Source organism: Coturnix japonica, chromosome 18 (assembly GCF_001577835.2).
Source record: "Coturnix japonica isolate 7356 chromosome 18, Coturnix japonica 2.1, whole genome shotgun sequence".
Taxonomy (NCBI): Eukaryota; Metazoa; Chordata; class Aves; order Galliformes; family Phasianidae; genus Coturnix; species Coturnix japonica.
Window position 1 is genome coordinate 3291122 of NC_029533.1, and position 24791 is coordinate 3315912.

Consider the following 24791-nt stretch of genomic DNA (forward strand, 5'->3'; position numbering starts at 1 on the left):
CCCAGGGCCCTCCCCTCCATGCCCCCCTTCCCATGGCTCTGCAGGGCTACAGTGCTGCAAGGGGCTCGGGACATCTGGGAAAGGTTTGGACACAGCGCATGGAGATGCTCTGCAGAGTAAGCACAGGGGCCAGAGGGCAGCACTTATCCCTCCCCGCTGCAGGGAGGCAGAGCTACTCATCAGGCATGCCTGAATGCTCCCGAATTCCACATCTGGGTCTGTTCTTGGGCCCCTCCACAATGCTTTGCCTTTGGGCCACAAATGGTCCAGATTTGCCCTGTGCCTGAGTGGAGGCTGAGTAGTGCTGGTGCTGCAGGGATGTGGAAGGTCAGCAAGGTCTGGGCCTCAGGAAGGAATTTGAGGTTGCAGAGGGGCTCAGCAGGATGGTGGAGTTTGTGGGCTTAGGGTTGGCCTTGGGGAGGTGAGGTTTGAGGAGCTGATAGGAGAGGGAGCACAGGACCGTGGGGCACTGGGCACTACTCTTTCTTATTAGGTACTCGTAAGGTACCCTGGGGGCTGCCAATGCAGAGCATCCCCAACCCCATGCCTGCAGCAAGTGTCAACCACCAGTCTGTGTGTGAAAGGGACATGGAGCTAGAGGGGACCTTTGGTATCTGATGGGTTTGTGTGTGGGAGAGCTGTTCTGAGCAAACCCTGTGAAAGGATCTCTTTTTACTGGATCGGAAAGAAGGGGCTGCTCTTAGGTTTGTGGGTGCTGTAAAGCTGGGGGTTATCTGTAGCAGAGCCAAGCACCTGCAAAGGTACCCCAAAATCAAAACATGAGCCAGGCATGATCTCCATCTCATGCTCTTCCCTGCTGCTCATAATGCCCCTAGATAAAATAAAAGGGACTGGAAAATGTCCCAGTGGTGCTCACATTGTGATTGAGCCCATCACATATCCCACGGGCAACCAACTGTGGTTGGCAGAGTACAGCATGTCTTGGTCCTGCCTCTCAGTCCTGTGGGCACTGGTGAGGGGCTTTCTTGGAGAGAGGCTGTACAGACCCCAGAGGGCTTCCATGCAGAAGGAAGAGTGCTTTGCCAAACCGTAGGAGGAATTCCCACGTTCCTGTTCCTTGCACTGCCTGCCAAACCCTCCTCCTTTCCACAAAAGCTGATGTATTTAGCTGGATTTAACCTTTGCTCGATGAAGTGAGTAACAAAGGTCTTTTACTTTTGGTTTCTGGGTGTAAATTTACGATTCAGCGATGGTTTTGTACACACAGCACAATGCCATTGTGAGAAAAGCCGGAGGAGAGACAGAGCGAGTCTCACTCAGTGGCTCCTTTATAACAGGGGCTTTCCGGCAGGCTGCCCACATCACTCTTCCTTCCTGCTCTGACAGCCTCCGCCAGAGCAGCGTGAGGTGTCAGACAGCTCTCACGGCTTCAGCACAAGCAGAAGGGTGACGGTTTGGGGTCTGGCATCCCCAGCGCCTGCGGTGACTGTGCTGCACTCCGCTCTGCTCTGCCCGGCTGCAGCGAGCACCCGACTCTGCGTTGGAGGTGGTGAGTGAGGTTGGAGGGAGGAGAAATGCTCTTTGTCGTTGCTGTTTTGTGTAGTTGAATGCTGCAAGGTTCTGCCTCCTCGGGATTCCCGCATTTGGGATTTCCAGGGCACAAAGGACCTTTGGGGAATGGCAGAAGGCACAGCTGCTCTTGTAGTTTTCTGCCCTGGACTCTGTCTTATCCTCTGGTTTGACTTGTATGCCATGAGCCCTGGTGGTGATAGCAGCTGTCCATAGTTGTATAATCAGTTTGGTATTATGTCTGGGGGATGCTGGGTGGGATGGGCACGATCCTCTGCTCCTGAACATGGACAGACACATCCCACCACTTTGTACTCAGCATCTGGCCAGGAGAAACCTCCATGATTGAAGTCAGCTGCATGTACGGCAGTGTGTGGCCTGCAAGGAGCTGGGATGGCCACTTCCAACAGTCAAGCTTAGCTTCTGCTTAATTTCCAAGCCCAAACCCCTCTGGAACTAATTAGGACACCCACACTGGTGACCCCAGTGCTCCTGGCCACAGCCAGGCATGGGGAAGCTGCTTGTGGAGCTGAAATGGGGGCTTTGGGGACTGCTCCCCCTGACCACCCCTGTCTCCCTGGAATCCTTTTGGCCACAGAGAGCCCACAGTGGCTCCATGTGAGCAGTTCCCCCCTTGTGCTGAGCAGTGGGGAGTGGCAGGAGGCAGGACTGAAGCCAGCCCGGTGCTCACAGCCCACGCACTGGGATTTGAGATCTTCCCAGTTGGAACTGGAGTAATTCACCAACAAAGTAATGAGGCTTTGATTGTAGCAAGTGTAGCTCATAGTATCACAACCAACTCGGGATGCTGGCCTGTGTGATAACCACAGCTTCAAATGCATCTGTGAAAATCTGCACTCCATTAGCTCCTACCCTCAGCACTCCCTGAAAGTTGCCCGAAAATTCCATCTTGGTGTAACGTAGGATACGCTCCAGCCTGCCCCGAGAACATCTGGTATCTGTGCATGGGGTGATATTAATCACAGTATAAACACAGCCAAGAGCTGAGCAGCAGAGCCCTCCCACCTCCCCCCCATTAACCAAAGGTTGCAGCTATTTCCTGGTGCTGTGTGCCACGCAGGCTGCATGGTGCTGCATGGATCCTACTGGCTGCTTATATGAGGAAGCACGCAGCCATCCTTTGCACTTTTTGCTGCTATCACAGTGCTGCACAAAGGGGAGATGCTGTTGTTGCTGTTTGGCAGCCAGAGATGCAGAGCTCTGTTTGTGCTGACACAATTGTGTGTCTGATCACTACTGGGGTGCTCAGGTTTGCTCCCCATTGTCCAGGACATGCCATGGTTTCCTTTCAAGTTAGGGCACAGACAGCAGTTGGAGAAGTTTGGGAGCTGCAGGGGCAGGGGGTCCACGTGCTCCAGAGGCGGAGGGCGGCTGGGAGCCACACTGCAGCATCCCATGCAGTGCGTGTCCTCCCCCCTTCCCAGTCCTTCTGGGTAAGGCTATGCTTGAGCTGCCCTGGCCTCAGGGAGCAGAAATCTGCACCCAAGGGCTGTGCTAAGGGATGCACAGCACGTGGGGATTGTGCATCCTCTTGGGATGAGTGGAGGGCAAAGTGAAAGGGCACGGAGAGAGCAGCACTGAGCTGAGTGGGGGCGGGATGTGAGGGAAAATACCATGGGTATAACGCAGGCAGCAGCACGGGGAAGAGCTTTGTCAGGGCCTGCATTGAGGCTTTTTGAGGGGGAAGGCTGTGCGTGCTTCATGAGGGCATCAGGCTGCTCCTGCCCATGTTTTGGGGCTGTGCTACCTGCTCAGGTTTTACCTTGGAGAAGGAAGGCGGCAGAAAGGAATCACAGCAGGGCAATAGGGGCAAAGTGGGGCTGCAGCAGTCTGGGCATGGTGCAAGGGATGCCAGTCCAATGGGGGCTCATTTTGCAGCACCAACACCTCTAGGTCCCAGCTCCAGGCTGACCAGAACCCCACGCTGTGCCCACAATTTCACAGCCCTGCAGTACAGAGGGACCTGAGGTGCTGGTGGTGCCAAGCTGGGGCTCCCAACAGAAGGGTCTGTACTGAGGTTGAGAGCCCTGCCCCAGCCCGGGGGGATCAGGTCTGTGTCCATGTGGGCAGTGAGAAGGGGCTGATGCAGTATTGCCTGCTGGGGTTGGGATTGCTTCTGGCTCCATGGAGCTCACCACTGCCTCGTGCTCTGCCTTTTGGGAGTGTTGTGGTAATGGGAACTGACAGAGCCAGAGAGTAGGGGATGCTTTTCCTTCTTTCTGTTTTTGTTTGTTAGTATTTTAACAACAGCTCCTTATTCCTCTCCTGCCGCTCAGGACAGCTGCTTGCACAATGGTCCTGGGAGAGCAGCAGCTTGCTCCGCTTGTTGGAGCTGCACAAGGGGAGTGCTCAGGCTCAGGTTTCTGGGCAGGGGTCTGGATACAGCGAGCTTCTAAATGAAGTTGTGTGCTGGGTGCCCACAGGAATTGCTCCTTTTCTGCTGTACCCCAAGTACATGTTGTCACCCAGCACCTTCACACCCAGCAGTTTGGGGTTTTACTCCTGCCTGTGCCCTCAGATGGGAAATGCTTTGTGCTGCACAGCTCCAGACTTTCCTTTGTAAGCCCATCCCTTGTCTGAATCCATACAGCACCAGGGAGGAAGCATCCGCACTGGACACACTGGGGCTAATTCCATCCCTGGCTCTGCGAAGGCGCTGCCTGCCCCGGCTGCCTCCAACAAAGCCATTGTCACTGTGTGGTGCCACAGCCTTTGCAGCACACTGAGCCCTGTGTGCAGCTGGTCAGGGCCAGAGGGCACTGACAGAGCCTGTGGCTGCCTTTCCCCACATCGAGGTCATCATAGCTCGCCCCTCTTTGGAGCCTGCAGATATCCAGCCCCCAGCAAACTGAGCACTGTGTGCTGGATTTGCTCTCACTGCCTCAAGGGAAGGCTTGCATTGAGCAGAGGAGCACAGGAGCATCCTCCAACAAGCTCCATGGCAAGTTTTGGGTCACGTATTCTGATTGTAAGTGAGCTGCCCTGTGTGGTTATGTGAAGCAACAAGTGCTGTTACCCCATGCAGATATGATTCCAGGCTGTGGGATGCAGCATCCAGGAGTGCAGCCATGCAGGATGTTGTGCCTTGCTCACAGCCCCATGGCAGGAACAGAAAAATACACCTAGAGTACATGGCACACCATGCAGCCAACAGCTCCAAGAGCTGTGTAAGCTTTTGTAGATAGGTTGCTTGATTTTTTTGTATTGAGAGCAAAATACCTGTGTGGCTGCAGGGCTTGTGAGTGGTGCGTGGAACCTCACAGCTATTAAACTCAGCAATGCAGCTGAAAGAGTTAATGCTGAAAACAAAGCCTGAGGGCTGCCTGCCCAAAGCATGTGGCATGCAGCATCTCCCAGCAGCAGTGCAGCGTGAAGCAGTGAGCCCTGGCAGTGGGGTTGGGCTGCAGATGCTACTCTTTGCAGAGATGTGGCTGGCCCTGCTGTGCTGGGGGATGCATGCAGGGATGGCTGATTTGCATCCCTGGGGTGGAAGCACCATCTGCTTCCAGCAGTGTCTCGGTGTGAAGGTTGGGTGGTGCTGGAAATGCTTGTCTGTTGGTCACTGCTGTGGTCTGGCAGCCCATGTGCCTGCATCATCTAAAGTGATGCTCCATGATAAATAATGTGAAAATGATGTTGAGCTCTGGGGGTGCTTGGGGCCATGGCCAGGCCAAGACGGCTGTGACTCTGTGTCCCCAGAGCAGGGGCCTTCTCCTCAAACCCATGCAGAAGTGATTCCCCTTCCCACCCCCGCCCCGCTTCCACTAGCCACGGATTCAAAAAAAGCAGGTCTGTAAAAGCCACATTTTCTTTGGGAATTGGATTAAGGCCCCTTGTTCTGCACTGGGGACGCTGTGGCATGAAGCCTCTCTTTGTCCTGGGTATTGCTGGCCCAGCTGCAGTGCATTAACCCTTTCTGATCCTGGGGCAACACAAAGCTAGGGATAAATGGTGCTTTGCTAAGCAACAGGGACTTCTCCTGTGTGATGGCAGGAGGTAGTTGGGGAAGTTGGATGCTGGCTGTGTGTCTCCAGATTGTGCTACAGTGGAGGTGGCCTGACACTCCAGGTGGGGTGTCCATCAGCATCTCCTGCTGCACACCCAGGGCTTGTGTTTGTTGGATTGGTATTTTTATTAAGGCAGTGCTTGGAAGACAATCCAACTGCATTGCTCCTCTCAGGTCTGCTTCCATACATCTCTGTAAAAGACAAATAGCAGCAGAGCCCATCCCATTCTGGTGCATGCAAAGATGGCTGTGGCAGCTCCGTGCTGTGGGGGACCCGAAACTGGTTATCAGGCAGCTCTGATAAGAGCACAGCAGGGATTTCCCCATCAGGGCTCTGGACTGAGTCAAACCGGCACCAGAGCAACTCGCAGGCTCCTGACAGCCAGGCTGTGACAGACGCCTGCTGCATTTTCCCATTGCTCTGTTAAATGTGAAGATGCAATTGGCCCACAGCAAAGAGATGCAGCCCCCCCTTGGTCCCAGGCAGCTGCACCCAATTATCCTTCTGACCCCAGCCCTCTGGAGCCAGAGCAGAGTTTTCCTTCTTTCCACAGTTACAGTACCCTAAATTCTTTCTTCTTTACCTCTGAAGGGAAATAAAAGGGGAAGTGCACAGCCAGGCAAGGGAACTTATCCCTGGTCACACAGCACATGGCTGGGATGACTGTCCTTGAAGATGCCGAGTGCACTCTGTCCCGGTTGGCACATTGCTGGCACATTGCTCCTCTGCAAGCAGGAGGATGTTGGGAGAAATCTCTTTTTCCTGCTTTTTCCAAACATTCCTGACCCTGGAGTGACCTTCTAGCAAACTCCATTCCCCACTGGGAAATGATGGATTGCCCAAGTGCAGCCTGTGAGTGAGCTGCAGGAGGGAAGGGCACTGCTGGGGGTGATACAGGCAGCATGGGGTGACTCAAGGCAAGGACGTGGTGCCAGCTGCACGCCTGCAAAATTATCCTTCCTTCCTTCCTTCCTTGGGGCTGGAGAGCTGCACTGCCCCACAAAGGACACTGGGCACTGCGGGCTGCAGGGCTCTTTCAGCATTAGAAATTTAAGTTTTCTGATCAGGGTGGTCACGTCCCTTCTCTCAGTCACACAGCTTCAACTGAGTTTGCTGGTGTTCCCCAAGGCCTCTGGCTGTGCTTTCCCCACCGCTATTGATCTGCGATTAAATACAGCTGGCAGCACTTCCAGGTGGCTGAGAGCCCACAGCATCCATCCAAGTCACGGGAGCCATGCAGGTGGATGGCACTGCTGCGCTATTAAGGCCATAAAAATGATTCCCTAAGCCCTAATGCTGCTGTGTTTCAAACTGGGGATCGGTGCAGTGCAGCGAAACTGGAAATGTTTTGTCATTGTTTCTGCAGGGAAGGACATTGCTGCGCCCTGTGCTCTGCTGGTTTGATGTGAGCTGCCTGGTGGGGCTGTAGGATGGAGCCATGCGGTCGTGGTGGTTGTGTGCTGCAGGATGAAGGACAATGGTTGGGATTTGCCCCAAAACTTGCTGCAGTTTGTTCAGATCCCTTGGTAGCACTTGCAACACCAAGAGGGCCTCACCAGCACTGCTCCTAACCCAGCATTTTCTTTTTATTTATGAGAGAAACAATGACTTTGTGGTTAGAAGCTGAGCCAGAGGTTTGGCTGCAGTTCTTGGCTCTGCTGTATGTGACCCTGGGCAGTCCTCCTCGTCTTCATCTGCAGCACAGGGATAAGGCTGCTTCCTTCCTTATGAGCCTGTCCTGCACACCCAGCTCATGATGCAGGAGTGGAGAGGTGCCCCTAGAATAACAAATCCTGGGGGTGGCCACTGTGCAAAACCCATGTGTGTCTGAGCGCATCCCTCCTTCCCACTGGAAGCTGTGTGCTTTGCAGCCATGCATCCCATTCCTGTCCTTGCAAGGCTGCAGGGACCTGCATAGAGCCCCAGCTGCTCCTCGGGCAAACCCTCCTCTGGCATCCCACATTGGATTTTCCTGGAGATTAGGGAGATTAAAACCTTAATGCCCACTGATAGGGGTTAAGGCTTTTTTAAGTCATAAAAAAAAAAAGTGGTGTAATCCAGCAGAAAGCTGCACACAGCTGCAGTGTAAGCAGATTGAGGCTGGATTTCCTGCCTTGGTGTTAGGGTGGAGGTTTCTTCAAAGCTGTTATTTGTGGCACTTTGGTGGAGCAGGGCAGCACCAGCCTGGCCCAGTGGCTGCAGGACCTGTGGGTATGGGGCAGCATGGGGGGAAGAGGGGCCAGCACTGGTGGTTGTAAGGAAGAGTGATGGGGTGACACAGAGGGTGATGTGGATGCTGATGGCCTGATGCTGGCAGCAGGTCTCTACTTCTGGGCATGGAGGGCTGGGGGCGCGTCTGGTGATGTTACTGCTGCTTACTTTTAGGGATGGAAAAGAAAGGACAAGGGTATATCAGATGTTAATGGGTAATAGATGGCCCAGGGATGTTGTGCTGTGAAATGGGGCACTTTTATGTACTAGGGCTGCAAGCGTGACCCTGCTTAACACATCTTCAGGTTCTCCTCTGGACACAGGCATCCTAAAACCAGAGGGTATCAGAATCCCAGTTTATAGGGGGATCTGTGCCCCTCACTCCCTCCAGCAACACAGCTCCAGCTCTGCTGTGAGAGCGGTGCTGGAACACTGCTGTAAGATGGGAGATGTGTAAGATATGGGGCAGGAAGAGCTCACAGAGACAGATAACATCTTTGTTGTGCTCCACTGACATGATCTTAAAAAAGCAACTGAGCCTGAGGGTGCAGATGCCTGCGCTGGGGCTGCCCTGAGCAGGGCATCAAAGCCGTCTTGTCACCACAAGACACCACATTGGCCCCACACTGTCTTTGTGGTGGTGGCTGAGGGCTGCAGAGCGAGCAGCGTTACCCTCACTGCATGATGGAGTTTGAGATCTGCTGAGAGTTTCAGGATGCCCGAGAGTAAAAGATAAAGTTTTGGTGAACGGCGAAGCGTCTGGGAGGAGTGGGGCTCTGCTGGATGGGTGAGGACCTCGAGCCCACACAGGATGGGGCTGCGTGGGGACCGTGATTTGGAATAACGTGGGATTGGGAGATGGAGAGCAGCCGGCAGAACTCAGTGGGAAGAGGGAGGTGGGAGCCTTTAAGGGATGGTTGGGGCCGGGGCGAGGGGAGGTTGTGGAGGGAGAGGGAGGAGGAGGAAGGGTGATGGGGGAGGAAGGGTGATATGGGGGAAGGGGGAATGGGGGAGGAAGGGTGATATGGGGGGAGGGGGAATGGGGGAGGAAGGGTGATGGGGGAGGAGGAAGCAGCAGGAGGGCAGGGTAAGAAGGAGGAGGAGGAGGAGGGCAGGGGGAGGAGGAAGAGGAGGAGGCGGGGAACCGCGCGCTGCCGGAGCCTCAGCCGCCGCGGGTGAGTCGCCGGTGTCCGGGCGGGGGGAGCGGGTCGGGGCTGAGCTGGGTTGGGCTGGGGTGGAGTGGGGTTGTCTTTTGGGGTGCGACCCCAGGAAGACTCCGCTGCCAACGGGGCGGCCCCGGGGACCGCTAGTGGAGGGGAGCAGGCAGCCCAGGTTGGCCAGAGGGCTCTGCCCGCCCCCGGTTCGCTCCATACGGGAGCAGAGCGGCTGTTCAACACCTCCCCATCCTCCTCGGCCCCCGTGCCGGTACTGTTGGCGTTGTTCGGGATGCAGAGCGGCGGGATCCGGGCTAAGGGTGGGAGGGGAAAGCCTGCAGCCCCCGTGCTGAGCCTGGTCCCGAAACGCGGTGTTCCGGGGCGCCTGCACACAATTGGTCTTTGTGAAAAGGAAAGAAAGAAAAAAAGAAGAAAAAATGCCGACCAGGGAGTAAATTTCCCTATGAGAACTCGTTTCTGTGAGGCTGCAACTGGGAGCATCCCGCAGCGCTCCTGGGTCGGGCAGCTCCGCGCCTCTGCTCCATTGCAGAGCACAGAGCTCAGCGAGGGGGATGTGGGGACCCAGAAATCCCACCTTTCACTCTGGGGTCTATAGGGCCCCGTGTCCCTGAGCAGCATCACCCGGTAGGAGCTTGTGGGGTGTCCCCTCCCCTGTGCTATGGGGCAGCAACTTTACGTACAGCCAAAACTAATACTCCCTCCACTGGTGCTGACACACACTGTGCTTCCATGGGGCTGATGGTGGTTTGGGCATCCTGCAGAGTTTGCCTGCCTCGGGCTGCCCCCTGCACATGGGATGTGCCCCATCGGTACCCCGATGGAGCATGGGGTTCCCAATCCATAGCCCTACATTCAATTGGTGAGACCACTGGAGTGAGCCCTGGGGGTCTTTCTGACCTTTTCTTTCCTTTTTAAGTTTGTCCTGTTAACGGAAAAAGGACACCAGGCTGCAACTCCTCCCTGCAGGTCTCTGTGAGCGGTTTCCTGTCTGTCAGCCCAGCGTGGGCCTCACGTGGTGGGAGAAACAAGGCTGTGCTGCACTGTGCTGCCAGGGTGAGCGCATGGCTGAGCTGCAGCAACACCCAGCTCCTGCACAGGGCTAGAGCCAGCACCCCCAGCACTGATGGCCCCATGAGCCCAATGCTGTCACCTGGTGCCCAGGGTACAGAGCAGGTGACCACAGCTCAAGGCATGGCTGTGCCAGCATGGCTTGGGTGGCTGCGATCAAATGGCATCAGTGACCCCTGGGAACTGCCTGCTGATGCTGCTGTGTAGGATGCGGCTGCCAGGGCTGTGCATGTGGGGGCTGTGGGGGATGCTGTGCTGTGCCTTGTGTGCCCAAGCCAGCACAGGTGGGTTGTGGACAATCCCTGTGCCATGAGGGCTCTGCTCCTGCCTCCTGTTCCCTCAGAAACCAAAGTGGATTTGCATTGTGCTGCATAGGATGCATCTGCTTCTGTGTCTAGTGTCAGGGATGCAGAGGGACTGCGTGGTGCCAAGGGAAGGTCAGTGGGAATGTTGCCCTGCTCCATGGCTCCTGTGGAACTGCTGTTCCCCAGTGCTCCAAAGATGCCAAAGCACTGGGAGCTTGCAAGTTTGGTGTATGAGGTAGAAAATCCCCCTGAGCAGCATGTGCTGCAGTCCTGCCCATCTGCTGGGGCTGGCTGGGAGCTATAAATTCACTCCTTGCTTCTAAAAATGTCTCTGTTACACCCAGCAGCCATAATTCTGGAGGATTGTTGCTCCACATCACTGGAAGGTTGGATGGGCTGCACAACTCTCTTGAAACATCTGTGGATGCTCAGCTGCCTGGAAGCTGTGATGTTTTCACGCCCTCAGCTGACTGATATACAACCATTGGCTGTCCAACTGACTGTGCTAACCCATCCAACTGACCTGGCAGCCTGTGATGTTTCCAGCCTAGAACAGAGGAAAGAGAGCTATCCCTAATCTAGAAACCCCTGTGCGGCATCTTTGTCTGCTGGGTGCTGCTGTTTGGGATGCCTGGGACAACATCTGCAGCCCAGAGCAGTTGGATGCCTTCTCTCATACTCACTGGCACTTCCCAGCATTGCTTCCCCGAAGGCGTTTTGCAGAGGGTCCCTCTCACTGCATCCCTTTGCCCTGGGGGTGCTTCTCAGCGGCTGCTGCACAGATGTTGAGCTTGGCTCACATCTGATGCATGTTAATTATGGTACAACAGCCCAGAGCCTTTGGCAAAATAAACTTGGGAGCAGCTGTCCGAAGTCACCCTGGAGCTGAGGGCTGGTTTGTGCTGGTGTTCTGCTCTCTCTGCATCTCCAGTACCCACGTGGAGGGAATTTCCCAGCAGAGAGGACATTTGTGCACAAGTTTCCATGCACCTCATGTTTGTTTACCCATGGGCATCAGCAGAGCAGGCCCAGTGCTTCCCCAGGAAGCAGCTGTGCTACAGAGCAGCAGTGGTGGTTGAGGTCTGGCTGCTGTTGGGGGCTCAGTGGTGCTCCTGACAGCACTGTGTGTGTTTCTGAACTCCTCCCATCTGGTGGGGCTGGCACGGCCCCTTTGGAGCTGACCGGATGCTCAGGTTCTTGTTAGGAGCAGATCTGTTCCTCCCAGGAGTGCTGCCTTGGTGGGAAGCTGAAAAAGAAAGAGAGCACGAGCGTGGGTTGCAACATTTCCCTCGGGAGTTCTCTGGGCAGTTCGTGTCTGTGCATCCCTGTTGTCCTGCGGAGCCTCCGAGTTGCAACATGTTTATTTATCTTCTCCCGAAACGGGAACCAGATGCTGGGACAGTTTGGCCTTTCACTTACTTTTTCCTTTGGGCCAGCTGCAGCAGCGTGGGCTGCGTGCACCTTGGTGATGGCAGCGTGGCAAACAGCCACACGTGATGTGCATCCTTTTGTGGCTTTTATCTCACTGTGAGCTGGTGAGTCACGACCCCTCTGCAGTGCATTGGAGCAGAGCACGTAGCACCTGCGTGGGGCTGGAGCAGGTTTGTGTGCATATCCCAGCTGTGCACTTGGGGAGGGTGCAGCACCTTCTGCATGGTAGCAAGGCTCTGTGCACACCCATGGCTGTAGGGTGCAGTAATGCAGTGGCACAGCTGCCCAGGGAGTGGGGGGTCACCACCCTGGAGCTGTTCAGAGGTCTTTTCCAACCTTAATGATTTTATGGGTCACTTAATTCCTCTGCCAGTCCCCAGGCTGCATCCTGTCCTGCAGAACCAGGGCTCTCCGTGCTCTCTGTATGTTACCCTACTGTTCTGCTGCCCAAGCGCAGTGCTGAGCAGTTGCAAAACCCTGTGCTTCTGGTGGCAACATACTTTCCATGTGATTTATTTTTTAGTGGTATGTGGGGTTTTTTTCCACTTTTGGCCTTGCTACTTTGAAACAGCGCCAACTCAGGACCTATGGAAGGACCTCTGGCATGCTGGACTTACAATCTGTTCCGGGAGCAGCTTGCATTGTGATGCCAGCTGTGCTGAATGCAAGGCTGGATGGAGGAGCAGATTGTTGCCGCATGTGTCAGCTGCTTTGTTGCTCTTCAGCAGGGCTGGGGGTGGAAAAAAAGGCTCAGAGCCACCCCAGCAGCGTTGGTGATTGGTGCTGGGTTTGTTTTTACTTTTTATTCATGTTTAGTGTTCAAGGAGTGCAGTGCTTGCAGGACATGAGTGCTGCTGCCCCATAGAGCCGGGGCTTGGTTTGGAGGAAGCCCCTCAGCCCCAGCTGCAGAGGAAAGCATGCAGCTCCTCATCAGAGCCAGAAATAACAGTGGGGTGAGGCCAATGTGAGGATAGAAGCTGTTTTAATGAGTCAGGATGAGGACCTTTGCAGAAAGCTTAAAGAAAGTAAAGCAATATGTCTGGGATGCAGGGATGTGGTGCTCATCGTGCTTGTGCACACTTTGTACTGGGGATGCATCTCCTCGTAGTGTCTTCCTGGTGGCTCTGCTTCCCATCTGCAGATTCCAGAGGAGATGGGGCCCTGACTTATTGTATGAACATGTTAAATGAGACTACGGATGTATATTTGTTCCTCTCTCAGCCTCCAGAGACATATGCCTTCTTTGCAGTGCTGAAGTACTTTGGTAATGTGCATGCTCTGCACTGAGCTAGGTGCCCTGCTTCTGGAGCAAGTCAAAGGCTTTGCTTTTCCCCTGACAGATAACAACAGAACTAGAGCAGTAATGTGACACGTCTGCTACTGTGTGGGTGCTCCTTGGTGCGACCCATTTAGATGTGGATGTGTTGTTCTCCAGCTCTCAGTGGGCTGCAGTGGGGCTCTGCACTTGTGCTGAAGGCTTCCTCAGTGCTGGGTCTGGCTCAAAGCATTGCACTGGGATCTGGTGGGACCTGGTAGGGCTCTGCCCATGGTGCGGGATTCCCAGTGCTGGGCAGCATCGGCAGCATCCTTGTGCTCCATAGGCTTGGTAACATGGGCAGAGATTGAGGTGCATGCAGTAGGTTAAGAAATACAAGCTTAAATTCGAGGTGATTCCAGGCAAAGATGCTGCGTGCCCCACACTGCTCAGCCTTCAAATGCTCCACACTGCTCAGCCCTTCTGACCATTCTCCCTTTGCCCCCCAGGTCCAGAGGCCATTCCCAGCCCTGTGCCCGGCATGACGGACGCTGTACGTGATGCTGGCCCCAAGCAGGCGGCACCGGCACGGCCGGACAAACCAGCTGCAGACTTTGGCTACGTGGGGATCGATGCCATCCTGGAGCAGATGAGACGGAAAGCCATGAAGCAAGGCTTCGAGTTCAACATCATGGTTGTGGGTGAGTGCTCCCGTCAGGCCAGCTGCCTGCAGCGTGCTCCACAGGCTGTTTGTTTTATTCTGTGACAGTGTTTGTCCTCTCCATCCACCCCTTGGGAACAGCAGTTCAGCTCCATGTCGCTGTCTCTGATATGGGAGAGCGCTGCTTGCAGAGTGCTGGGCAAATTCAGTGGTCATTATGGCTAGGATGAAACACAGCCTGGCACTTCCCAAGATCCCAGTGCTGTGTTGGGGTGCATCACTCCCTTTAGGAGTACCTCAGAGGTCTTAGAGGTGCCAGGTGTTTCTGTAGCCTTGTAGAGAGTAACAGCAGCTCCCTGGGCCCTGCAGTGGTTTGCCAGAGAAAGATGTAGAATCATAGAATGAATTATAGAATGGCTTGGGTTGGAAAGGACCAACTGTTATTGGAAGGGACATACTGTTGGGTTGATTGCAACCTACTTTAGGGAGCTTGCTTTAACAGAGGGTTGGATTAGATGGTCCACAGAGGTCCCTTTCAATTCTTACTGTTCTGTGATCGTGTGACCTCAAAGATCATCCAGTCTCAACCCCCCTTACCATGAGCAGGGTTGCTGACCCAACGTGGCTTTGAGCACCTCCAGGGATGAGCCACCCACAGCTTCTCAGGGCAGCCTGGGATGTGGGCTGGGAGGTCACTGCAAACCCTATCACTGCAGAACCAGTTGGGGCAGGTTCTTGAGACATTTTTCTGTGTGAACCTGGCCAAACAGTTCCAGGTTTCCCCCTGCACTCCCAGCAGATGCCGGGGGCTGATCAGAAGGGCTCTGCTTTGGCAGTGCTCAGTGTGTGGTAGAGAAGCCTTTGGCTGGAAAGCATTGTTCCTCCCTTGGCAAGCTCCAGAGGGCTGTTTACAAGCTGGGGAATTCGTAGCAGCATCAACAAGCTGAGCTGCATCTCTCCCAACAGACGTGGGGAGGGGTGCAGGGGGAGCTGTGCCCATGGCGGGCCCAGGGGTGCTTGGGTGAAGCTGGGAGGTAGCAGCTGGTGCAGGAACACCTGGACCAGACTGTTCCATGTGTCCCCTCTGCAACCTGGTGGTGATGGCTGCTGGTGAGCAGTGTGTGCTGTGCTGTGCTGCACTGCAGTGAATGCAGAGGGTTGGGGTGTTGGAATTGCTGCTGCTGGGATTCCTGTCCTGCTAAAGGCTCACAGAGCTGCTGGGGGAGGACGTGGGAGTATGTGGTGGTTCAAGAGGCCACGTGCAGAGGAAGGAGCTCCTTGGTATGTGACCACATTGCTGTCCTCCCCCTGCTTTCCCCTACATGCAGCAGTGCAAGGAGGGGCTTTGCCTCAATAACACTGCCCTGACACCAGCTCTGGTGCAGGCTGAGTCCTGGCAGCTTCTCCATCTGCTGTCCCCTGCAAAAATAGCCCGGAAATGTCACAGTGTTGACGATGGTTTGTCCTGCTGCTTTCCAGGTCAGAGCGGCTTGGGGAAATCCACATTAATCAACACCCTCTTCAAATCCAAAATCAGCCGGAAATCTGTACAGCCAACTTCTGAAGAGCGGATCCCCAAGACCATTGAGATCAAATCCATCACTCACGGTGAGGCTCCACATATCCCAGCTGGTGCTTTGGCTTTTGGTCCTGCTGTGTTTTGTGTCCTGCTGAACCTCTGCTCTCATCTGCCCAAATGGGCGTGGTGCATCCAGGGATGCTCAGTGGGCTGGGAAAGCACATCTTTTCCTTTTATTCTCCAGCACTGGCTTCATTATGAGAGAAGGGAACAAGTGAGGTAGTAGTTGGGGGGACTGCATACAGGGCAAACGCAGTGCTGTGACCCCTCAGAGGGCTGGTTTGTGCCTGCTGGAAGCTGTAAGGGGAAACATAGCTGGAGCATGCTTGGCTTACACTGTCTGCTTTCCTCTCCATTTCAGAGATTGAAGAGAAAGGGGTTCGCATGAAACTGACAGTCATTGACACCCCTGGCTTTGGGGACCACATCAACAACGAGAACTGGTGAGCTGCCTGGGCATGAGGCTGCTGCACAGAGAAGGCAGCCAATGCTGGGGCATCCTGCTTTGATGCTGGGGGCTGGGCTGTCATCCTGTGCTCCCCCTGCCCTATGCAGAGCAGAGCAGAGGGATCACTGTGGGTGCTCCCTGGCACCGAAGCAGACCCATAAACATCCTGCTGTTTATGGCATGAAACAGGCTTTGTTTGGTGCCAGGAGCAGCTGTGTGCCAGCACAGCCGGTCCCCAGACCCTGCTCATGTGGCCCAGAGCCCTGCCACATGTCTTTGGGACAGTTGGAGTCTGTGTGGGATGTGATGCTGGCTGGGCAGTGCTGTGTGCATGCAGAGTGCCTGAGCCCCTTTGTGGTCCCACTGGGACAGGGAGGATGGGGGCTTTTTGGACATCCCCCCTGCTGTCCTTTGCTCCCTTTCCCTGTAGATGGTGCTTTCAGGAAGCAGGAGGGCTCAGGGTCCTTCTCACTTGCACACTGCAACCTCACATGTCTGTGCCTCTGCAGCTGGCAGCCCATCATGAAGTTCATCAACGACCAGTATGAAAAGTACCTGCAGGAGGAGATCAACATCAACCGCAAGAAGCGGATCCCCGACACCAGGGTGCACTGCTGCCTCTACTTCATCTCCCCCACGGGCCACTCGTACGTACACACCATGGGCTCCAGCCCCTCTATGCTCCCCTCTGTGCCTCTGATCCCACATCTCAACTGCCTGGGGCAGCCCATCCCCAAAGATGGAGCTCTGTTAAAGTGTTTGGAGGAGCTCAGAGTCTTTCATGAGCACCTGGAGTTGCTTTAGCCAAAGAGAATGCAGTGTTTGCTCTTCTCGTGAGGCCATGAAAGCTTTCATTCAGGTTTCCTTTGATCACCTTTGCTCAGCTGAGGGTGGGCATCAGGCAGCGAGCTCTTGGATTCGATGGGATGATTGCCTCTGCAAACAGGAGAACTTGCTTTTCTGCTCCCCCACTTTTCTAAGTGCTGCCATAGCAAGGGAGCCAACATCGTAACCCTTTTTAGGGCATTCTGTGGGTTGTTTGATTAGTCTGCACGTGGGATGCAGTTTACTCTGTGCAGAGCTCTCCTGTCTCTGGCACTTCTCAAATAACAGCATCAAAGGGCTCCATCTCCATCTCCTGCTTTTCTGTTTTAAAGGCACAGAGCCTTTACTGAGAATCTGGGGCACTTGTGGTGTTTTGAAAGCCACAGCTCAAAGTATCGCAGCACGAAGCGAGACCCGAGCTTCCTTTTGATTTGAGTCGATTCCTTCCACTTCTGGCTTTGTCTGCATGGGGAAATTTTTGTGTCTGATTTCAGAAGTAAACTCAAACCACCAGCACTGTATTCATGTCGGCCTTTTCCTCTTCCTTACGGAGAGATGGATTCCAACAGAAAAAAAAAAGAAGAAAAGGGGGGAAAAAAAGGTTTTGTTTTGCTTCTGTTGGTGGGCAGACAAAAAAATGCACTTTTCAGTGGAATACAATGACTGCATGGGGCAGCTATGCTCTTCTTGTATAATAGGCACAGCTTGTGCAGGGACCTCACAGCCTCTGAGAGGGAGCAGGAGCCTCCCCCTGGGCTTGGGCTCTTTCTTTACACCCTGATGAAGTGGAAATGTAGGAGGGGATGATGTGTTGGGCCCTTCTGGCTGTTGGCGCTGCTCATCTTGAGACCTATCCGCAAACCGGGTCGGGGTATTGCAGCATGAGCTGTGCTTTGTCTTTTTCTCATCACTTTGGGCATTTAACCCTTGCACATCTGTGGACATGGGAGCACAGCGTGCAGCAGATGTGAATGGGAGGTTTGGGGCTGCTTCCCATGCAGCACCCCATGGAGCTTGCTTCACCCCGTCCCCCACCAGAGCCCCTCGGTGCGTTCTGGTTTCTCTCACTGCTGGCTAGCAGTAATTGCCGGAGGTTCAGCTGCTTTTCTTCTTTCTCTCCAGCAAACATGTGTTTCCAATATCAGCTAGCCCAGCCGTTGGAGGATGGTGTTGCTGAGCTGTGCACAGCCCTTGCTGTAGTTAGTGCTAACAGCCCTGCCCTGTGCCACCCCCAGCATCGGCTCATGTCCCCTCCTGCCCAGGGACAGAGAGGCTGAGAGCAATTGAAGCTGTTGGCTGCAAAAAGGGGCCAAACCCCATAGGGTGCAAGGAGTTTGTGGGAAATATCACTTTCTCCAAAAGCTTGAGCAAGCATTGGGTTTCCCTTCTGCTCCCATTTGAAGCCCAAGTCGTGCCTGGTACCCCAATGTGCCCGTGGTGCAGCTCTGGCATCAGGGCTCTGTGCTCAGTTTGCAGCACAGGGGCTCACACTATGCTTAGCACAGGCTCATACCTCCTACCGTTTTCCTCAAGGGTTAATCCAGGGAGAATTTTCCCCTCCTATGGAGGTCAGGGCAGGATTTGCAACCCATCTAGCTCGCACACACCCTGTCCTTCTTGTAACACTCCCGTAAAACCATGTTAGCACAGGCTAAGTAACCTGCTGGCACGGCTTTTGGCTGCAGCCGTACAAGCAGCACTCTTTGCCACCCAATAAATTTCTCGGCTGTGACCCCTGCGAAGCACCACCCGGCTTGGAAACGTAGCCCTGCTCTGTGTGTGTGTGCCAGAGCCGTGTGCTGAGAGACAGACAACCTGCAGCCACAAATGGGCCCCTTGTCAGGGTGCTGGGGTGGCTGCATGCACAGCTCAGCTTCCTGCTGCTGGTTTGATCTGGGGCACAACAGAAAGGAAATGGCTGCGGCTCTCACTGGGTTGTTATTACCATAAAGGCATTTAGAGGCACTCTGCTGTCCCCAGCCTCATAGCAAGAGGGGATAGGAGGCAGCCAGCATTGCTGGGTGGTTTTGTGCAGTAGGGGTTTGGCATGAATTAGACCTGGGCTTGCCCCATTGTGACCTTGACTGTGTCTGTCTGGGTCTGTGCAGTGTTAATTAGTGGATGTTCAGATTGGGCTCTCTTCTTTCATCATCTCCTTAAGCTCTTCATTCTCATTGGTGTCTTCAGATGAGTAACAATGACTTCCAGCATCACTTGCTTTTAAATGCCTGAGGCTTTGGGGTTCCCCAGAAATTGTGGCTGGGGGGTTTGCAGCAGCTCTACATGGATGTGATGTGCAGGGAGGAAACACTGGGGAACTTTGCTCTGCAGCATGGTGGGAGCTGCCCTGTGGTGCTGCAGCTGTCCCCTCTGCTTCCATTTAGCATCACTGCTGTCCGCGTGTGAGCCGAGCCTTGGGAACAGCCTCAGCTCCTCAGCTGGTACTGGGGAGGGCTGAGGGGTCTGCTGGGCTGAATCTCACATGTCTGGTGGGCTGTGAATCCATGGGCTGCATGCGCATCCCAGGCTGTGCTCTGATGAAAGAGGCAGGAACACAGCCTCAGTGGGGAAGAGGCTTTTAAAGAGGAAAAACTGTTTGAAAAACAGCAAAGAGAAAGGAGGGGAAAGCATTCTGCTGGGAAAGGAACGTAAGTGCATTGCTTCCTTGGAGGTCTGGGAAATACATTATGCAGAGCTCCAAACAATGTTTGCCAGCAGCAGTCTGCTTAGATGTGTCCATGGGGGTTTCCTTGTGTTTCTTTCTTTCTTTTTAAATAGCCAAAGTCTTTTCTTTTCTGGGGCCCATAGTGATCTGTGGCTCTTGAGCTTATGCTGGGAACTGGTTTGTACTCACACTGCTGGTACTGAGCTGTGCAGGGTGTGACCAGTCCTTCCTGGGAGAAGGAGTTTGGGCAGGGAGCAGCTGGGATCTATGCATGAGGGTTTTAGGATCACAGGAATGGCATGGTGCAGCTGAGCAGCTCCCTATGGACTGTGCCTTGCTGCTGGATGGCCTTGAGGGACGAAGATGGGGCAGCATCAGTTTCTTGCACAGCCTCATGTGAGTCCTACATCCCTCTACTGTGTTTTCCAGGCTCCGACCGCTGGACATTGAGTTCATGAAACGCCTGAGCAAAGTGGTCAACATCGTCCCTGTGATCGCCAAGGCTGACACGCTGACCCTGGAGGAGAGGGACTACTTCAAACAGCGGGTGAGGGGCCAGGGGGCTGTGCAGGTTGGGAGCTGAGTGCTGGCTGTCAGCCCGGCATTCCTCGGCTGCAGCGCTGAGCGATCCCATGCGGCAGGGAACGGCCTTCACTCTTCTTTGTGTTTCTCTTGGAATCTTGTCAGTGCGGGGATAAGTTCTGAGCTCGTGGCCTCAGGGCCTGTTTCTCCTGCCTCCTTTGTTGCTGTTGTTGTTATTTTCAGGCTGGTTTGTTATATTTTGGGAGGCTGACGGTGGTGCACGTAGAGGCTGTAAAAGCCTTCCTGGGCAGCACCACGTGCTCAGCTGCAACCAGGCACAAATGTGTCTCTGCTCAGGTCAGCTGTGTTGCATTTGTGGGGAAGCAAGGCATGAAATTCCCTTGATTCTGTTGGTGGGGAGCTGAGGAGGGGCTGACTGAGTGCATGGGAGCAGTGTGTGTTCTTTCCTCTGCATGCACACTGAACTGCACGTGCCCAAATATCCTGGTGCAGTGCAGGGGATGGCTGAGGGCTGTAGGGCATGGAGGGGATTGCTGGGTCTGGAAGACCAGCCAAGATATCAGTGTTTGGCTGCTGGGCATTGCTGTGCCATGGGATGGGATGGGATGGGATGGGATGGGATGGGATGGGATGGGATGGGATGGGATGGGATGGGATGGGAGAAGCTCTTTTGTCCAACCTTTCATGTGTTCCTCTACTCTTCCCCTCCCAGATCATGGCTGATCTCCTTGCCAATGGGATTGATGTGTACCCCCAGAAGGAGTTTGATGAAGATTCTGAAGATCGGCTCGTGAATGAGAAATTCAGGGTGAGTGCACAACGTTGCAGCTGGATATCAATGGCTGGGGGTCTGCAGCTCCATATGCTGGTGATGCATGAGGGTCCTCTCACAACAAAAGGAGAACAGCACGGCTCAGGACTTTGCTGAGCAGCAGCCTGATTTCCTGACTGCTTTTTCAGAAGGAAAAAGTAACCTTGCTTTTCTCTGTCTTCAGGAAATGATCCCATTTGCAGTGGTGGGCAGTGACCAGGAATACCAGGTTAATGGAAGGAGAATCCTGGGAAGGAAGACCAAGTGGGGCACCATTGAAGGTAGCTTGTCCTTGCTTCCCTCCCTCCTGAACCCACCTCCTGCCTTGACAGAAGGAGATAAGGTCCATCCTTATGGTTGGACTTGGATGATCTTAGTCTTTTCCAACCTCAATAATTCTACAATGATTCTGTGAATCCTCCATGCATTTAGTGGTGGGATCTCATTCTTCCATCTTCTTTTCCCCTCTCCCATTTTAAATTGTAATTTGAAGGCTCCTGGCTCCAATCCATCACCACGTTTCCCTACTCCTGCCTTCTGGCAGCCAACTGACACATCTCCAGTGACACCCCTCTGCCTTCCTCCCCTTCGTTTCAGGGATTGCTCTCATTTATGATTCCTTTTTGTATAGGATTCCCCTGTTGAGGGATTGCTTAACAAAGCTGCCAGGAAAATCGGTGTATTTTAAATCTCTGCTGCCCTATCCTTGGAAGCTTTAAGTTTGATGGGGCTTGAAGTGGTTGAGCGTGGGCCTCCCTGTGCAGACGGCAGATGCCACACAAGGACCTGGTGTGCCCATGGGCACCTTGCAGAGCAGTGGTACTTGTTGTCCTGCCATTTCTGCCTTCTCTTCAAAGTTTGCATGGAAAAACAATGAAAAAAGGCCCCTGTCCCAGCTCCGTATGCACCGGTGAAGCCCAATGCACCCTCCTGCCCCAGGCAGTTGTCACACTCATGCCATGGATGTACACTGATGGGTTTCTCTCTCTCCCTCCCAGTGGAGAACACGACACACTGTGAGTTTGCCTACCTGCGGGACCTCCTCATCAGGTTGGTAGGACTGCGCCATGTCCCTGTGGCTTCACTCACAAGTTGGCAGAGCTCACCCCATCAGATGCAACCCTGCTTTGCTTTGCTCCTCCATCCCTACGTGCTTCCCTTCCAGCCCTCAGTGGGGTGGCCCCATGCCATGGGTTATGGCCACAGGGGGCTACTGGACCCAGCTGCCCATAACTTCCTTTACTTTCCTCCTGCATCCTAAAGATGTACCATTAGCCAGGGGTGCAAGTGGGGACTTACAGGCTGGAGAGAGGGTTGGAAAGCAGGGGGTGTGGTGGCAGCCGAGGTTGGCACCGTGTGGGTGTTGTGCCCTATATGAGATGTGACCACCCCATGTTTCTGTTTCCCGTAGGACACACATGCAAAACATAAAGGATATTACCAGCAATATCCACTTTGAAGCCTACAGGGTGAAGAGGCTGAACGAGGGCCAGAGCTCGCTCTCCAATGGCGTGACCGACAAAGAGCTGGTGGCCAACGAAATGTAACCGTCTCGCTCTGTAGCCAGGACCTTTGCTCTCTCACGCTCGCTATTTCTACCCCCTTCTCCCTTTATTTTTATATAAATCCTCTACCACTTTCCCTCTTCCTCCACCCCCCCCCCCCCAGTGTTAACTGACCAAATAACCGTATGTTGTACAGAGTGGGGTGAGTGCCCGTGCCCTGCTCCCCCCCAGCCCTGGGAGGGGATGGAGGAGCCTCCACCCATAGGGCTGTATGGGTTTGGGCCATAGGGCAGCAGCTGCTGCAGGGTCCTGGGGTGCGGTGGGGGGGTCTCCTGCCCCCCTCTGTGGCCATGCAGCCAGGGCAGTTTGCCAAAGGCTGAGGACCTCTGTCCTATGTCTGTGCCATTTTTCCTCTCCGTCCATTGGAGGCAAGGGTTGCTCCATGTCATTGTACCCTCCAGAAGCAAAGTAAGGTACGGTGGTGTGAAGACAGCAAGGCAGTGCTATCCTCATCTCCTGCCCTCCTCCTTGGCAGCCCTGCAGCACCAGCCCTGACCCAGCCCTCTTCCCTGCCTACATGCAATAAGCTGGGAGCATTCAGGTGTTACCTTGCCTCGCAGCAGCCCGGCTCTGGGAGAAGTGCCTTTAGGACTGTTACCTTGCAATAGTGCAGAGTGGGGGCAGGGGGTTGTGTCTGGAAAATGCTTTCCCACCCTGCAGTGCTTTGCAGAGACTCCTCGTCTCTCTCACTCGTGGCTTGGCCTGTAGGTATGGCTGGGTTCCTGTGGACCCGTGTGTATTTATTTTTAATCTGTAGGGTGTTTTATTCCACGGAAGGCTCAGAGTGTGTTTGAAGAGGCTGAGAGTGGAACACCTCTGCAAAGCACTGCTGGGAAGTGGAGGTTTGTCTTACCTGACTCTTATCATAGTGGGCTTTTCCCTAAGTCAGAGGAGGCCGTTAGGTGTTATTTTTCTAAACGTATTCCTTTGCACCCTGTGTGTGATGTCTCCATAACTCACTCCTCCATGTGAATAGCCCTGTGCAAGGGGCTGTGCCCGCATTACCTGAGCCCTGCATGCCCATGTGCGTGAGAGCAGCCCGGCCCTGCAGCTCTGCCCCATGCACTCTGTATTTCCATGGACCTGTAGGAAGGAGGACCCCATTGGGGTCTGCTGGGCAGTGCTGCATGCCCTACATCCCCCTTCCCAGTGTCAGCTCCATCCATCTCTGCTCTCCTGTGTTGGGTGAAACCTCATGCAAAAGGCCCTGTTATTTTGGCGTGTAATAATGGCAGCATGGCCCACCCCACACTCCCTATGGGGCAGGGGAGCAAAGGCAGCTCAGGATGCTCACGTGCTCAGTGAAGGGTTAGGAGCTGCTCCTGCACACCCTGGGGTTACAAAGACTTAAAGGTGGAGGGGAATCTCCCATGTGAGGCAAACACCAGCTTAAATTCTGTTCCTTCCAGTTGTGGAAGCTGGGCCAGGCGAGCTGTGCTGCTTCCTGCCTCATAACCTGGGGTCTTTATATGGGGGGGAGGGGGTGGGGGGAAGGAAGGAAAACAAGAAAAGAACATACGATAATGAAAGGAGCAGACTTCATCCAGCTGTATCGCAATGGTTACGATGGCCTTTCGGGGGTTATAAGCATTATGAGAAAATTTAGTCCCTTTTTTTTTTTTTTTTTTTTTTTTTTTTTTTTTTTTTATATTTATAATAGTTTTTAATTATGTATTTCCCAAAATAAATGGTTTGAATGCGGATGTTTGCAGTTGGGACGTTCCTTGGAGGTGGGGGGCAGGGGTTTGATACGTGGATCCAACTGAGCTGAGAGTGATGGGAGAGCAGGTCCTGGATGCCCCTTCTGGGGGGTGGCTGAATGCATTGCTGACCCCAGAGCACCACAGGGCTGCAGCAGGGTCCCATGCCCAGCGCTTCCTATGTAGGTATCCTACTTGTGTGCTGTATTTTTTCTCCCCAAGGAGCCTGAGCTGCATGCAAACCAATAGGGCAGAAAGCACCTTGCTTTGAGTTGGGTTTGGGTTCCCTACAGTGAGGTACAGCACATCTTTAGGGACCTGGGTTTCTGCTGGCACCTGGGTTGCAGAGGGAGGCGTCCCTGCCTATAGCAGGGGCTTGGAACTAGACGATCTTAAAGGTCCCTTCCAACCAAAGCACTCAGTGATTCTATGATTCAGTGCATGGCATCCAGCAGCACGCTGTCACTTGGCTCCCAGCCCTGTTGCTAAGCCCAGCCTGATGCCTTTCGGGGGATTTCCAAGCAATGTGCTGTGATTTTGTGGTTGCTTTGGCTCAGGCACTGCTCACCCCCAGCTCCTCACAGCTGGAACCACAGCCAGACCCCAAGAACAACCTCTTTGGGGCAGGGGGACGAAGGGGGGAGAGGGGTGGGGGGTGGTAATTGACATACAGTTGTAGTTACAAACACAGGCTGTGGGCTTTACTTCTGGCAAAGCATCTGCAGCAGCTTTTCTCTTAAAGCATTTTTTTTTTCTATGCTGCTGCTGCTTTTTTGCAGCTTTCCTTGGGTTGGGGCAGGAGCTTCACTGGGGCAAATGCTGAGCTGGTGTTAGACTGGAATGAGCTCTTGCTGCAGGAAAGGGCAGGTGGGGATGGTTCCTGCAAGGCCTCAGTTCAGGGAGGGTCTTTGCAGTGAAATCTCCCTGAGCATCCCACAAGAGGCTGTTGGGGGGGGGAGTGGGAGGCACTACATGGCCATGTTTCAGTCTC

The 24791-nt window shown here is 54.2% G+C and overlaps 1 protein-coding gene across 3 annotated transcripts in view; it reads left to right on the forward strand.

The window, feature by feature from the left end:
- Positions 1–23438, forward strand: part of SEPTIN9 (septin 9) — an 89514-nt gene extending 66076 nt beyond the window's left edge. For 2 of the 3 annotated variants that reach the window (XM_015880018.2, XM_015880019.2), the window contains exons 3-11: positions 13513–13704; positions 15144–15272; positions 15605–15686; positions 16201–16338; positions 19611–19728; positions 20437–20532; positions 20720–20816; positions 21534–21585; positions 21947–23438. In XM_015880018.2, coding sequence (XP_015735504.1) covers positions 13513–13704; positions 15144–15272; positions 15605–15686; positions 16201–16338; positions 19611–19728; positions 20437–20532; positions 20720–20816; positions 21534–21585; positions 21947–22082 — 1040 coding nt within the window. In that variant the 3' untranslated portion in view covers positions 22083–23438. Of the gene's footprint in view, positions 1–13512; positions 13705–15143; positions 15273–15604; positions 15687–16200; positions 17038–19610; positions 19729–20436; positions 20533–20719; positions 20817–21533; positions 21586–21946 lie in introns of those variants that run through there. The other variant, XM_015880017.2, reaches the window with a different exon arrangement.
- The last annotated feature ends 1353 nt before the right edge of the window (positions 23439–24791 follow it).